General features: G+C 43.8%; 1 protein-coding gene across 1 annotated transcript in view; it reads right to left on the bottom strand.

The window, feature by feature from the left end:
* LOC140210818 (interleukin-17 receptor E-like) overlaps nt 1-16,814 on the bottom strand; it is a 100,156-nt gene that overhangs the window by 12,073 nt on the left and 71,269 nt on the right. Inside the window, exons 10-15 of the mRNA XM_072280084.1 lie at nt 12,509-12,554; nt 8,242-8,420; nt 5,208-5,273; nt 2,944-2,995; nt 2,640-2,747; nt 1,505-2,138 (exon numbers count right to left, since the gene is read on the bottom strand). Coding sequence (XP_072136185.1) covers nt 1,505-2,138; nt 2,640-2,747; nt 2,944-2,995; nt 5,208-5,273; nt 8,242-8,420; nt 12,509-12,554 — 1,085 coding nt within the window. The remainder of the gene's footprint in view (nt 1-1,504; nt 2,139-2,639; nt 2,748-2,943; nt 2,996-5,207; nt 5,274-8,241; nt 8,421-12,508; nt 12,555-16,814) is intronic.

The raw sequence follows: 16,814 nt of genomic DNA, 5'->3' as shown, positions 1-16,814 counted from the left end.
TTATAGGAAAGATGTCAGCAAAATAGAGAGAGTACAGAGAAGATTTGTAGAATGTTACCTGGATTTCATCACCTAAGTTGCAGAGAAAGGTTGAACAAGTTGGGTCTTTATTCTTTGGAGCGTAGAAGGTTGAGGGGGGACTTGATAGAGGTATTTAAAATTATGAGGGGGATTGATAGAGTTGACGTGGATAGACTTATTCCATTGAGAGTGGAGGAGATTCAAACAAGAGGATATGAATTGGGAGTTAAAGGGCAAATGTTTAGGGGTAACATGAGGGGGAACTTCTTTACTCAGAGAGTGGTAGCTGTGTGCAATCAGCTTCCAGCAGAAGTGGTTGAGGCAGGTTCGATGTTATTATTTAAAGTTAAATTGGACAGCTATATGGACAGGAAAGGAATGGAGGGTTATGGGCTGAGTGCAGGTCAGTGGGACTAGGTGAGAGTAAGAGTTCGGCACGGACTAGAAGGGCCGAGATGGCCTGTTTCTGTGTTGTAATTGTTATATGGTTATATGGTAAATGGCAAATAGTTCACACAAACAGAGAAAGGGTTAAATTGAATAGCCACAGATCATAGTGGTGCAGCTGTTAACACAGTTTATGACATTCTCTGAGTCATGAAGAATTCCTGGCCTGTGGGAAGATAAAAGGCTTCTCAGTTTATTATTGTAAGTGTAAAAGAATGTGAATATTAGAATGTAACCAAACTGGATAGAAATTAACAAGGAAAAGCTCAGAATGTACAACTGGAAAAGAGAAGACATTAAGAGTTACTGAATGAGGGATGTAGGAAATGTATGAATCTAAATAGATACCAAACAGACAGGACTTGGTATATATTGCATCTGTAGTCTGCTTTCAAACTAATACTCTGTACTTTGTGTGTAATTTGCTAAACACTTTGAAGATTTCCTTACTAACACAAAATTACATTGAATGAATTGAGCAAGAAAATTCTGGGTTCTTAAACCACTCAATAACAACAAAAGCTTTTCTTTAGAAAAAAAAAAGACAACGGAAAAGCAGGATTGAAGTCCTTGTCCACTATTTTCTGCCTTCAACAAAGTACAGAGGTGTTGAGTATGTTTCTCCATGAGGGGAAAATGCATCCACTTCAAGTTAGCATTAACACAACTGCAGCATGCAATGCAAAGATAATTCAAGTGTACAAGATAATAATTCAAGTGTACACTGAATCAGCTATCCACACACAGGAAGTACTAGAGGATAAGTTTTCCTATAATGAAAATACAGACCTCATCTAGACAGTATGACAGTGTGCAGGAGCTTTCTTTCACTTTCTCTTTGTGTGACAGGCTCTTTTACACTGCAAGCGTCACCTAAATGGATTGCTTACTGAATAAGCCCATTAGCGCATTTCCTAAGCCTTCAAAAACCTTGCTGTTGGTGTAGTTCTTGCTATCTGCCATATCATCATTAGAATATCATCAAATAAAAGCACAAGCAAGAGACGCAAAGATGGTTTCTACTCCTTCTAATTACCTGTGAAGTTCTTTCTCTAAGGTTCTCTGCTCCTGCAACTTTCTAGAATGTTCTAGCCTCCTTCTCAGCCTTTTCATTTTCTCAGACTTCAGGATTTTACACACCAAATACTTTGTACCTAACTTGAGACTGCAAGGCAAGTCAGCAGATGACTGCAGTTCACTCACAAGGCTTGAAAAATCCTTCAGCATTTGGTATTTAGGAATCTTGTCAAACATTTCTGGAATAATTTCTTTGCTACATAATCCATTAAAATAAATAATATTGTAATCCTTAATTCTATTTCTTGAAATGTCATTATAAATGCAAGCCAGTGAGGTGTCGAAAATGTCATGTACATCGTCGTGATTGAGCCGAGACACTGGCTCCAACATGTTCCACTGTTCATACATTTCCTGGCTTTTCCTTGACCAAATGATTATTATCTTTCCTTCTTCAGACTCCACAAGTTCCCTCTTACTGTAAAGCCACGCGATGATGCCAATTTCTGCCACACTACCACTATCCCATAAGTCAAGGATAACATTGCAGTCCAACTCATTCTTCAGAATATCAGCAAAGGCACAGACCAACGTCTTGTGTTCCTCAGAGTCCGGTGAGTACAACAGCAAGATTGTTCTGCTCCACAGAGGCACTGCAGGAATAGAACAGAAAGAAGGGACTTGGGATCAGACTTCTGAAATTCATGGCCCAAAAAGGTTACTGGAAAACGATTCAATAGTAAGCCCTGGGCAGAATTGGATTTACCCTCAAAAACAAGGGATTTTTACACTCCAAAGAGAATATGGCTGTGCAGCAGTTAGCAATTGGAAGATCAAGATTCAATTATCGCCGCTGTCTGTAATGAGTTTGAACGTTCTCCCTGTGACTTTGTGGGCTTCTTCTGGATCCTCCCGCTTCCTCCCACATTCCAAAAAGATGGGAATGGTGACACTTGCCAGTGCTCCCAGCACACTTCCGGGCTGTGTTAGTCATTGATACAAACAACCCAATTCACTGTGACAAATACATCAATTTATAAGAGCATGGGGAGGAATGAGGGCTGTGAAACTAATTTCATTGTTTCTTCAAGGAGCCAGCACAGACACAACATAAAGAATGGCTTCCTTTTGTGATGCATCATTCTATATCTTACCTGATGCAACTTTAGTTGTAAACTTCCAGAACACATAAACACTCAACACCACAATGACTAACACAATCAATATGCTCAGGAGGCCCAATCCCATCCATTGTTGGGAATCTGGGGAGGCAAAAAAGAAAAAGTGTTTATTTAAACCAGCATCTAATAGGTCTCTGTCATATTCTTTCTTCAAAATGAAATCATGCAGTTTCAGTTTATAAAAGCTTAAAGTTTACAAATTAAGATTCTTATGATTCACATTTGTAATGCAGTAATTTTTTTATATATAGTTTCAGATAATTTTTGCAAGACTTACAATGTGGACAAAGCAGCTGCTTCCCAGAGAAATTCACATCAGAACGCCACACCTGGATAAAACATTTTAAGAAAATGTTGACTGAATTCTACAAGCAACATGCAGGAACAGAGTTGATAAATCTTTCTCAAGTCTATTACAGCATTCTTCATATATGGTCCATAGGTTATGAATCCACTACAGTATATTACAGCATATTCCTCATACAGGGTCCCTCCTTTCTAATGTTGTATTCATATTTTAAAGGACACAGATGTACCGTTGATATATCCTTTGAACCTTGTGCTAAAGGGTATTTCATTCCCAGTGTTGTTATGTCCGTCTGCAACTGTGGCAAAGCTCCTGTTTGAGACGTGCAGTGGTGCTCCTTGCCCAAGGCTTCTGTTGCCATGGGAAACTGCACCCATAAGGCAAAGGAGCAGAATTCAGGCTAATTGATTCTGCTCTGCCTTTACACATTGGCTCAATCCCATCCTTCTCATTTCTCCCTGTAACCTTTGTCATCATTATTAATCAAGAACCTATCAATCTCCGCTTTAAATATACCCAATGATTTGTCCTCCACTGCTGACTGGGGCAATGAATTCCACAGATTCACCACCGTCTGGCTAAAGAAATTCTCCTTCATCATCTCGGTTCTAGAAGAATGTTCTTGGTTCCCCCACTATTGAAAACATCCTCTCAACACCCACTCAGTCTAGTTCTTGGATAGGTTTCAATGACATCCCCCTCATTCTTCTAAATTCCAGTGAGTATCGGTCTAGAGCCATCACACACTTCTCATACATTAACCTTTCCATTCCTGGGATCATTCTTGTGAACTTCTCTGAATGTTCTCCAACAGCAAGATATTTTTTCTTAGTTAAGGGCCAATGGAACACAGTGAAGATGACCGGACCCTCCATGGATTGAAAACTATGCAGTTCTTACATTTTGGATTCATTGGAAGCAAACACTTCCTGCTATGTTGCACTGGAGTGCTGGTAACTTTTACTCCAAAGCCCTTCATCAATGCCACTATTAGAATAATTTTTGATAGACTCAGAACCTAAGGTCATAAATATCCATTCCACCAATGGAAGTAGTAAAAAAAGGTGGGTAATCCAGAAGAAATGCTGGCTACACAATCCAGGCCCAATGCAATCTGACTGCATATACTGAGCTCAGATTAGGTTAGGCATAGTATATGCTTGTTGAGAATGTTTAGGTTCAAGTCGTGGCAGGAAAAGTTATTACCCCTCAACTTCACTCATCCAACTCTGAACTCTCTTTCAAGGACTCTTAGTCTCATTCTCTCAATATTATTCATTTTATACCTATATATTATATATTCATAATATTATATTACTTTTTATACTATTGCTTTATTATTATTTTTGGTTTTGTTTCTTTGTATTTACTGTGAATGTTGCAGGAAAATGAATCATAGGGTTACACGTGACATATCTGTACTTTAGATTAACCATGATCAACTCACATTATCCACATTTGCTCAGTATTGCCATATGCCCTCCATTCTCAATCAGTAGCAATGTGTATACCACTGAGTATGTCCTTTATTCCCCTTCTCTGTCAATATTCCTGGGTCAGGTCAGGTCGGGCAAGGAAAAATCCTCTGTACCGTGGTTAGGTTAGGTTTCATTGACTCATTGGGTTGAGGTTTGGGTAATGCTTTCATTTTACACTGAGCAGACTGCTAGTCAACTGTGGCTGTAAAATAAAACATTTTACAGCTTCAGAGATCACCTCAAAGTCCTCCACATGGGCAGCACAGTAACGGAATCAATCCACAGCACAGTGCCTGTGATCACCGATCCTGACACAAGCAGCACATTTCACAGTATTGTTTACATGTGACAAATGAAACGAATCTATAAATCTTTAAATTAAGTGAATCCTCCCACTGAAGTCTCCTGTAAATTCAAGGTTAAGTTCAAATTCTTTGTCTTACATTCAGCTAGAGGATACCATCAGCAATGTCAGAGGATTCAAGCACAATTTGAGCCTTCTCAATCTTTCTGCCTCAGTAACTCTTACCCTAAATGTTTCCCTCAATCTCCCTCCCACTCTCTACTCCTAACACTCAACATCCTCCCACCTGAGCTTTCCTCTTTCTTTCCCTCTCTACACCCCTGCAATTCCGCACCACTGCCTCCCTCTCTCCTGCCAGCCTCCTGCCTTTGGGAGAGGGAAGGAAGGAACTGGAACACCACCCCACCCTTACAGACCCACCTTGTCTGAGAAGAGAATTGACAATCACCTACCCTTACACAGAATTCTGGGCTTTCCACAGGCAAGATCATGAGGATTTTCTGGGAGCTTAGTTCAGTCTGGGAACATATGAAGATCCATGAGAACAGGGCAACATAACACTGAATATAGATGTCACCAAATGCATTAAATGCCTTCTTTTAACAATTGTAAATGATTTGAACTAGCTTTAATTCTTTTCGCATAAATCTGATCTTAAAGAGAGACAAAATCCAACTTCCAGTGTCTCTCAACCAAATCTGTTCTGAGAACTAGAATTATCACACTAGCAGAATTGAATGCATCTAGGCTTAATTTTAAGGCGTAGTGATGTGGAAAACTGTTAAGAATGTTATTGTTATTCATGTACTGCAGATGATCATTAACCAAGATAAAGAAAATATTGAAAGTATTCTGTTAACCTACACCTAGCTACAACTACATAATGTTATGAAGAGAAACAGCTTTCAGGAAGTAACATTAAAGGAGGTGGGGGAAGGTTGCAAACAGCAGAGATCTTTTTTATAGGCTCATGAGTTGTCATGAAACAATAACAAAGTCAAATAGTTTGCTGGTGTGTATTCACAGGACAATTATAAAGAGTCATAGACAAGTGTGTCCCCACAAAATCATTCACAGTCTCCCCTTACCAGAAGCCCTGGATGAACCATGAGACCCACAATCTGCTGATCAGTGGGGTTCAGGCCTGGTGACCAAGTAAAATACCAGAGGTCCGAGTTCAACCTCTGGAAAGCCATCTCACTTGTGAAATGGCGATTCTGGACCAAACTTGAATCACTGAAGGATGCTCGAGACCTGTGACAAGGCTTGAATGCTGTCACCTCCTACAGAGTGAAGCCAAGCAACATAGATGACAAGGCTTCAGTTCCTGATGAACTCAATGCCCTTGTGCATACTTTGACTTTTACAACTTGGAGGTACCTTCACAAAATCGCACAGTCCCCGGTGACCCTGTGATTTCGGTCTCTAAGGCCAATTTGAGAGCATCCTTCAGGAGGCTGCAACCACGCGGTCCAGGCAGTATAGCTGGCCAAGTACTAAACATCTGTTCCTGATCAACTGGCTGGAGTATTCACTGATATCTTTTACCTCTCACCTTGGCAGGCTGATGTTGTAGGGTAATGTCATTGGTGGAGACATACCTACCCAGATCAAATCAAGTTTAATTATTATGCAAACCATACACGGACACAATTGGGAACGAGACAGCTTTCCTCTGGGGTCAAAGTACACAACATACATTCAAAATAGCAAGAGAGGGAAAAAAGCACATATCGTTATGCAAGAAAACACATGTATAGTCCAAGTCCCTGAGCAACATGCAGATTGATGATACAATTCCAGGAAATCCAGCTTGTCATTCTACCGGTCAAACACTAGAGGGCAGCACTGACAGGACAGGCAAGATCCCAACAGAGCATGGACACCGGCTCCGGCATCTTCTTATCAGGACTGCAGCAGCAGACATGCAGGCAGCTTGAGGCCTAGTCCTTGCTACAACTGAGGCCACACTCCAGCCTCATCACCTGTCTCTCCACCGAACTGGGGAAACAGGCCTGTGCCATGTTACATTATCAATGTCCATGGTCTTGTGATCCAAGGCAGACACTCACAGTTACGTTGCACATTGCTTTCCCGCACCAACTCCGCTGTCTTCGAGTAGTCGGCAATAGTAAGGTCTGCACCCAGGTCAGCTCCTCCGAACTCGTCTGCCAGCTTCTCTTTCTCCCAGCCTCCCCTCCGGCCTCCCCCTCACCAGCCCGCCCCCCCCCCCCCCACCGACCTCTCCCTCGCCGGCCCGTCCTCCGGACCCCCCTCTCCGGCCTGTCCTCTGGCCTCCCCCTCGCTGCCCCTCCCCCTCACCAGCGCCCCCCCCACCGACCTCCCCCTCGCTGGCCCGTCCTCTGGCGAGTGGCTGTTCTGTGAGCAAAAACATTTTGTTAAATCCACCAGCTGGATGTTTTTTTTTGTTTTTGGAACCGTTCTTTGTAAACTCCAGAGTCTGTTGTGCATAAAAATCCCAGGAGATCAGCAGTTTCTGAGATACTCAAATCACCCTGGGCGGCACCTAATTAATTAGCTTGTTTATTTTGTCTTTTTTCTTAAAGAGGTGCCAGACGCGTTCTGGCTAGCACTGCACCCCTGAGGACGAGAAGGAGAATTGATATTTGGCAATGACGAAAAGGCCGAGGCTTTGAATGACTATTTTGTGTCAGTCTTTACGGTGGAGGAGATGCCTAACATGAAGAGAGATGATATGGATGTGTTAGGAGGTGAGGGCCTTGGTACAACAGTTATCACTAAAGAGGTAGTGTTGAGCAAACTTGTGGGCCTAAAGATAGACAACTCCCCTGGTCCTGATGGAATGCATCCCAGGGTACTGAAAGAAATGGAAGAAGTTATGTAGAGGCTTTGGTGATGATTTACCAAAATTCTCTGGACTCAGGGCAGGTCCCGGCAGATTGGAAGAAGGCAAATGTCACTCCACTGTTCTGAAAAGGATTGCAGGCAAAAGGCAGGTAACTATAGGCCAGTTAGTTTAACATCTGTAGTAGGGAAAATGCTTGAAGCTATCATTAAAGAAGAAATAGCGAGGCATTTGGAAAGAAATGGATCCATCAGACAGACACAGCATGGATTCAGCAAAGGCAGATCCTGTTTGACAAACTTGCTGGAGTTCTTTGAGGATATACCAAGCACAGTGGATAGAGGGGAACAGATGGACAATATTTACTTGGATTTCCAGAAGGCGTTCAATAAGGCACCACATAAAAGACCTATCCATAAGAGTTGGGGTGATGTATCAGCATGGACAGAGGATTGGTTAACTACCAGAAAGCAGGGAGTTGGGATACATGGCTGTTACTCTGGTTGGCAATCAGTGGTGAGCGGTGGAACACTAGCACATTATTCCTATTTTTGCATTATTTATTTATTTAGTAATTTTATGCGGTTGTACTGTCCTGCTGCTGGAAAACAAGAAATTTCACATCAGTAAACCAATGATAACAGAACTCTGCATCTCACCTGATTCGGATTCGGATTCGGATTCGGGTTCCGAGTTACGCGGTGGATGGGGCCTGTATTTTTGCAGTCATCTCCCACTGACTGGCACAGAACAGCACTGAAGGATACTGGGAAATGTGAAACAAATGTAAGCAAGAGCTTGTCTGTTTCTGTCTCCATAGTGACGTTCCAATCCCTGTCTGAAAATTAAGTTAAAATTAGTTAATCAGTTTACCAGTTCTCAATAATAACAACAGTAAAGTTTGAACAGTGAACAGGGTCTTTTAAGAGACACTTAGATAGGTACGTGGAGCTTAGAAAATTAGAGGGCCATGTAGAAGGGTAATTCTCAGCAGATTCTAGAGTAGGTTACGCGGCTGGCAAAACATTGTGCGCCGAAGAGCCTGTGCTGTGCTGTAGATTTCCATGTTCTATGTAGTACAGGCAAGTTAAGATAACGTAAGTTGTCCTATTACCTCCATGCCTGTCAATAGATCCTCCCTCCCCACTCACTTACCCCTCCGTCAGCTGCTTTCCTCCCTCCTCACTCAGTTACCCCTCCCTCAGCTGCTTTCCTCCCTCCCCACTCACTTACCCCACTCCCTCAGCTGCTTTCCTGCCTCCCCACTCACTTACCCCACTCCCTCAGCTGCTTTCCTGCCTCCCCACTCACTTACCCCTCCCTCAGCTGCTTTCCTCCCTCCCCACTCACTTACCCCTCCCTCCCCACTCACTTACCCCTCCCTCAGCTGCTTTCCTCCCTCCCCACTCACTTACCCCTCCCTCAGCTGCTTTCCTCCCTCTCCACTCACTTACCCCTCCCTCAGCTGCTTTCCTCCCTTCTCACTCACTTACCCCACTCCCTCAGCTGCTTTCCTCCCTCCTCACTTACCCCTCCCTCAGCTGCTTTCCTCCCTCCCCACTCACTTACCCCTCCCTCAGCTGCTTTCCTCCCTTCTCACTCACTTACCCCACTCCCTCAGCTGCTTTCCTCCCTCCCCACTCACTTACCCCTCCCTCAGCTGCTTTCCTCCCTCCCCACTCACTTACCCCTCCCTCAGCTGCTTTCCTCCCTCCCCACTCACTTACCCCTCCCTCAGCTGCTTTCCTCCCTCCCCACTCACTTACCCCTCCCTCAGCTGCTTTCCTCCCTCTCCACTCACTTACCCCTCCCTCAGCTGCTTTCCTCCCTTCTCACTCACTTACCCCACTCCCTCAGCTGCTTTCCTCCCTCCTCACTTACCCCTCCCTCAGCTGCTTTCCTCCCTCCCCACTCACTTACCCCTCCCTCAGCTGCTTTCCTCCCTTCTCACTCACTTACCCCACTCCCTCAGCTGCTTTCCTCCCTCCCCACTCACTTACCCCTCCCTCAGCTGCTTTCCTCCCTCCTCACTTAGCCCTCCCTCAGCTGCTTTCCTCCCTCTCCACTCACTTACCCCTCCCTCAGCTGCTTTCCTCCCTCCTCACTCACTTACCCCACTCCCTCAGCTGCTTTCCTCCCTCCTCACTCACTTACCCCACTCCCTCAGCTGCTTTCCTCCCTCCCCACTCACTTACCCCTCCCTCAGCTGCTTTCCTCCCTCCACTATCACTTACCCCTCCCTCAGCTGCTTTCCTCCCTCCCCACTCACTTACCCCTCCCTCAGCTGCTTTCCTCCCTCCTCACTTACCCCTCCCTCAGCTGCTTTCCTCCCTCCTCACTTACCCCTCCCTCAGCTGCTTTCCTCCCTCCCCACTCACTTACCCCCCCCACCAAGCTGCTTTCACCTATCACCTTCTAGCTTGTCTCCTTTACTTCCCCCACCTTCTCATTCTGGCCTCTTCCCCCGTCAACACTTTATTCCTCTCTATAGATGCTGCCCGATCTGCTGAGTTTCTTCAGCATTTTGCGTGTCTGTTATTAAAGGCAAGTTTTCTTTATTCTGATATGGGAAGCTGATCCAGAAAGCACTGCCTTCATACTGTGCCTCAGAGAGTGCCTGAGCTGACCATCTCAACCCATACACATATTCTCCCAATAAAAGCCATTAGGACTCAAAGAAGCAGTCACCAGTGCTTGAAGTACATCTTAGGAGACGGGTGGGGGGTAGCTTTGAGAGGGGGATTTCAAGGGACGGGGTGGGTGTGGTCCTTGACACTTCCAATAAAAATACATGATGCGATTGTATTAGCTCTTTGATTAAGAAAGTCCCACCTAAAAAGTTACTACGCAGAATTAAAGCACACCAACTTGGGGATAATACTGGGGCTAGATTGCATATCGGTTGATAGAGAGCAGGAGTAAATTTGATTTGACACAAATGATGTGTTTCACTGTGTGCTTTGACGTTCATGTGACAAATGGAGCTAATCTGATCAGAGATAGAGTGTGGAACAGGCCCCTCCAGCCCAATGTGCCATGCTGCCCAGCAACCCACCAATTTAACGCTAGCTTAATGACAGGACAATTTACAATAAACAGATGGGATTAGGACAGTTTTCCATGGAGGACAAATGATGATATCAGCTCATTTACTAGATTGTTTAACTGCTTACATTCAACCCTTGAACCTGGTACAATCAGATTATTACACAGAACATGGTGTCAGATAAACAGTCAAGAAATTGATTGGCAATGAATTCAAACCCTGAAACTTGACCTGTGCAATGTGCAGAGAACGGGCTGCTTGCTTTTCATACCAGGCCTAGACCAAACACTTGGGAATTTCAGAGAGAAGATGTAAATGCCCCCTAGGATCTGCATATGGCAGATACTGGAAATCTTGAGTAACACGCACAAAGTACTGGAAAGAAAGAGGGCAGAACCAGAATAAGAAAGTGGGGGGAGGGAGAGGAGTACAATTTGTCTCCTCACTTGCCCATCAGCTCTCTCTAGTTCTCGTCTTTCCCTTACTTCCATGGTTCACTGTCCTCCTCCATTAGTTACCACCTTCCTCAGCCTCTTCCACCTATCACCTTCCAGCTTGTTACTTCACCCCTCTTCCCCCATCCTCCCACCTTCACCCTCACCTTCCCAGTCTCAGACTGAAATGCCGAAAGTTTATTTCCATTCCTAGATACTGCCTGACTTGATGAGTTCTTCCAGCATTTTTTGTGTGTGTTGTATTTACGGTATATGGGGTGTCAGGGAGGGGTAGCACCTCTGGTGGGGGAACATGTCGCGTCCTTTTCAGGGCGGTTAGTCCACCTTTGGTCCCCACCTGGCACTCAGCTCTCACCTGTGGCTCCCCGTAGCTGTTTGCATGTGACAGCGGCCACACCCCGGGCAACGGCTTCGACAAACCGGCTAATCCAGGTGAGGGTAGCCGACGGGTCTCAAACCCTCAGTGAGGTAGGGAATTGTCTATCCCAGCATGTAAAGACAGACTCCGGCGGATTGAGCGGACGAGACCAATGGAAGGTCCAACGGCAAGAAGGAGGTCCCTGCAAGCGTTGTGGAACGTGTAGAGCAGGACAAGACACAGAAGACGTCCTGGTCATCCACTGCGCCTAGTCCCATCTCCAGCCGTCTAGACTCTGTCTTGCCACTGGATCCAGATGGAAATTGGGAAAAGAGAGTGAGGCTGACGCTGCGCAACTCTCCCTCACTTAAATCCAAGTCACGCGCTAGTCTCGACACCATCTATGGTGTCAAGGTCTTCATCGATGTCAACCATGGACGAACAACATTCGGAAAATAACTTGTCTGGATGCTATAGTATTCCCCAGAAAGTAGAGTTATATTTTTCTTTGTTTTGTGCATTTATGAGTGTTGGCTTCAAATCTCAGATATATTTTTCAAAGGCATTTGAGGTTTATTTTGTAGTACAAATCGACCTTCACTAATCTGGCACCATTGGGACCTGATCAGTGAAAATGCTGAATTACAGAAGGATCACATTAAGCATAATCAGTGCCGGATTATCGAAGGAACTAGATTACAGGTAGTCGGATTAGTGAAGGTCGACTGTACTTCATACTTCTGTGTGGATGCTTAAAGTGCAAGCCCTTCCAGGGATCACAAAGTAGCTGCAAAAGATTTGAAGGGTGTAGGACTGTAAAGGGATTATCAACTCAGCAATCAGGGCCCTGCAATTTCCGTATGAGATGTTCCTACCCGATATCCAGGTCAGTTTATGGTAAGTGAGTTAAAGTTCATTTGCATATTTGATAATCTGAGCCGTGGAAGATTTTCCTGATAAACAAGTTTACTTTCATTCAGCCCAAGTATTGAATCACCAATCCTCTCCCTCACATGTTTTCATTTTAAAAACATCAATCAGTGATCTTAAACTAAAGCTTCACATACCTGGCCTGTTTCGGCACTCAATGTGGCTGCTGTTTTTATACGTAAACTGCAAAGGAACAAAGATAACAAAGTTATTGATGTCCTGCCTGTGGGTCCTTGCTACAATTACTTTGCTTGTGAGTAATTTTCCTGGATGACTTGAAAATGCAAGCTGCTTTATAAGGTCAGCAAGGATCTGGCTAAGCTCAAAATCATTGTAGGCTCAATTTCATGCTACAAGTCTGGATTCCAGAGTTTATTCACAAACACGAGAAAATCTGTAGATGCTGGAAATCCAAGCAACACACACAAAATGCTGGAGCAGTTCAGCAGGCCAGGCAGCATCTGAGGAAAAGATTATACTCTTTTCCAAAGATGCTGCCTGGCCTGCTGAGTTCCTCCAGCATTTGTGTCCTGTGTTTATTGACATTCAGGCTTTTTCTAGGGGAATGCATCGAGGGGGAATCTGTCACTGGATTAGGGTCTACCAATGAGACTTTTTACTTAATATAAACTGGCTTCCGTTGACATGCTGATGTCTAATTTGGGTTTAACACGGTCTTGGGTGCTGTTTTAGTAATTTTCTGGTACACAGGCCCAGTGGTTACACATGAAATCAGAGAGGGATTACAGCAAAGGAGCCCATTCAGCCCATTATGCTGATGCTTGCTCTCTACAAGAGCAATTCTCTGGTTTCACCCCACGGGCCGTTTTCTCTCCACTAGATATTAACCCATTTCCTCCATATGGACCACAATGGAACCTCCCTCCACCAAATCCACAGGCAGTACATTCTAAATTCTAATCATATGCTTCATAAAAATAGCATTTCCTCGTTTCATTCTCAACTCCTTTTCTCTTTATTTTACACCTCTGACATCTGGTCCTTGACTTCTCCATCCTTCACCATTGTAGAGGCACAGGAGACAGCAGATGTAGAACTTGGAGCAGTGCGCCATCTGCTGGATGAACTCAGTGGTTGCAGCACAGGTTCAAAGCCTTGCATCAGATCAGGACTGAGACTGGAGTGACAAGACAGACAGTACACAGCGGGGAAGGAGAGGGTGAGACAAAGTCCAGAGGTGATCAGTGGGCTTGTTTGGAAGATGGGCGTGCAGACTGAATCAAGTAGGGGAGGGCAAAGCACAGAGTTGGCAGACAGAAGCAGATCAATGATGGATGGAAGCAAACAAAAAAGAAAAGAGCTGGTGGGGGGGGTGGTGGGAGACTGAAGGTGAGGACAACAGCTGGAATGTGAGAAGGATTGACACTGAGGCACTGGTGGCACACATTTTTCTATGTATTCATCGATACGTTTATGTATCTGTATGCAAGCATGTGGTTGAGGGGTACAGTGGATTTAATTTGGCTACAGAAAAAGACTCTTTCATGTCAAAGTGAAAACTGATCTCTACAAAGTGATCTAATTTAATTATAAATATAAAACACAAAATAACATATTGCTTAAGTATTCACCCCCCTTCAAGTCAGTATTTAGTAGATGCACCTTTGGCAGTAAATACAGCCTTGAGTCTGTGTGGATAGGTCTTGACCAGCTTTGCACATCTATACACTGCAATTTTTCCCCATTCTTCTTTACAAAACAGCTCAAGCTCTGTCAGATTGCATTGGGATCGTGAGTGAACAACCTTTTTCAAGTCCAGCCAATAATTCTCAATTGGTTTGCGGTCCAGACTCTGAATTGGCCACTTCAGGCCATTAACTTGTTTGTTTTTAAGTCATTCCTATGTAGCTTTGGCTTTATGCTTGGGGCCATTGAAAAGCAAACCTTCTCCCAAGTTGCAGTTCTCTTGCAGACTGCACCAGGTTTTCCTCCAGGATTTCCCTGTATTTTACTGTATCCGTTTTACCTTCTACCTTCACAAGCCTTCCAGGGCCTGCTGCAGTGAATCAACCTCATGGCATGATGCAGCCACCACTATGCTTCACGGTAAAGATGGTGTGTTTTTGATCATGTGTGCGGTGTTTGGCTTACACCAAACATAACGTTTAGTCTGATGGCAAAAAAGCTCAATTTTGGTTTTTGACCATTGAACTTTCTTCCAGCTGACTTCAGAGTCTCCCACATGCCTTAAGATTTTTTCCCCACCAGTGGCTTTCCCTTTGCCACTCTCCCATAAAGCTGTGACTGGTGAAGCACCCGGGCAACAGTTGTTGTATGTGCTGTCTCTCCCATCTCAGCCACTGAAGCTTTTAACTCCTCCAGAGTTGTCACAGGTCTCTTGATGGCCTACATCACTAGTCCTCTTCTTGCGCGGTCACTCAGTTTTTAAGGAGGGCCTGCTTTAGGCAGATTTATAGCTGTCCATATTCCTTCCATTTCCTGATGATTGACTTAGCTATACTCCTAGGGATATTCAGTAGCTTGGAATTTTTCTCTTATCCACCCCCAGACTTGGGCTTTTCAATAACCTTTTCATGGAGTTGCTTGGAGTGTTCTTTTGTCTTCATGGTGTGGTTTTTGCCAGGATACTGACTCACCATTAGTTGGACCTTCCAGATACAGGTCTATTTTCACTACAATTAATTGAAACACCTTGACTGCACACAGTGATCTCCATTTAGCTATTTATATGACTTCTAAAACTAATTATGTGACCTCTAAAACCAATTGGCTGCCCCAGTGATGATTTGGTATGTCATATTAAAGGGGGAGGTGTTGCATTATTTGTCAGAGAAAATATTATAGTGGTTCTTTGGCAGGATAGATCAGAGGATTTGTCTAGGGAGGCTACTTGGGTGGAATTGAGGAATGGGAAAAGTGTAGTAACGCTTATAGGGGTGTATTATAGACCACCTAATGGGGAGCGAGAATTGGAGGAGCAAACTTGTAAGGAGATAGCAGATATTTGTAGTAAGCACAAGGTTGTGATTGTGGGAGATTTTAATTTTCCACACATAGACTGGGAAACCCATTCTGTAAAAGGGCTGGATGGTTTGGAGTTTGTAAAATGTGTGCAAGATAGTTTTTTGCAGCAATACATAGAGGTACCAACTAGAGAAGGGGCAGTTTTGAATCTCCTGTTAGGGAATGAGATAGGTCAGGTGACGGAGGTATGTGTTGGGGAGCATTTCAGGTCCAGTGATCACAATGCCATTAGATTCAATATAATTATGGAGAAGGATAGGACTGGACCCAGGGTTGAGATTTTTGATTGGAGAAAGGCTAACTTTGAGGAGATGCGAAAGAATTTAGGAAGAGTGGATTGGGACAATTTGTTTTATGGGAAGGATGTAATAGAGAAATGGAGGTCATTTAAAAGTGAAATTTTGAGGGTACAGAATCTTTATGTTCCTGTTAGGTTGAAAGGAAAGGTTAAAAGAGAGCCATGGTTTTCAAGGGATATTGGAAACTTGGTTTGGAAAAAGAGAGAGATCTACAATAAATATAGGCAGCTTGGAGTAAATGAGGTGCTCGAGGAATATAAAGAATGTAAAAAGAATCTTAAGAAAGAAATTAGAAAAGCTAAAAGAAGATATGAGGTTGCTTTGGCAAGCAAGGTGAAAATAAATCCAAAGGGTTTCTACAATTATATTAATAGCAAAAGGATAGTGAGGGATAAAATTGGTCCCTTAGAGAATCAGAGTGGACGGCTATGTGCGGAGCCAAAAGAGATAGGGGAGATTTTGAACAATTTCTTTTCTTCGGTATTCACTAAGGAGAAGGATATTGAATTGTGTAAGGTAAGGGAAACAAGTAGGGTAATTATGGAAACTATAATGATTAACGAAAAGGAAGTACTGGCGCTTTTAAGGAATATAAAAGTGGATAAGTCTCCGGGTCCTGACAGGATAATCCCTAGGAACTTGAGGGAAGTTAATGTGGAAATAGCAGGGGCTCTGACAGAAATATTTCAAATGTCATTAGGAATGGGGATGGTGCCGGAGGATTGGCGTATTGCTCATGTTGTTCCACTGTTTAAAAAGGGTTCTAAGAGTAAACCTAGCAATTATTGGCCTGTGAGTTTGATGTCAGTGGTGGGTAACTTGATGGAAAGTATTCTTAGAGATGGTATATATAATTATCTGGATAGACAGGGTCTGATTAGGAACAGTCAACATGGATTTGTGCGTGGAAAGTCATGTTTGACAAATGTTATTGAATTTTTTGAAGAGGTTACTAGGAAAGTTGACGAGGGTAAAGCAGTGGATGTTGTCTACGTGGACTTCAGTAAGGCCTTTGACAAGGTTCCACATGGAAGGTTAGTTAGGAAGGTTGAATCGTTAGGTATTAATATTGAAGCAGTAAAACAGATTCAGCAGTGGCTGGATGGGAGACGCCAGAGAGTAGTGGTGGATAACTGTT

The sequence above is a fragment of the Mobula birostris genome, chromosome 16 (assembly GCF_030028105.1).
Source record: "Mobula birostris isolate sMobBir1 chromosome 16, sMobBir1.hap1, whole genome shotgun sequence".
In the NCBI taxonomy this organism is placed as follows: domain Eukaryota; kingdom Metazoa; phylum Chordata; class Chondrichthyes; order Myliobatiformes; family Myliobatidae; genus Mobula; species Mobula birostris.
The sequence above is the reverse complement of the archived record's forward strand: the minus strand, read 5'-3'. Positions and strand labels throughout refer to the sequence as shown.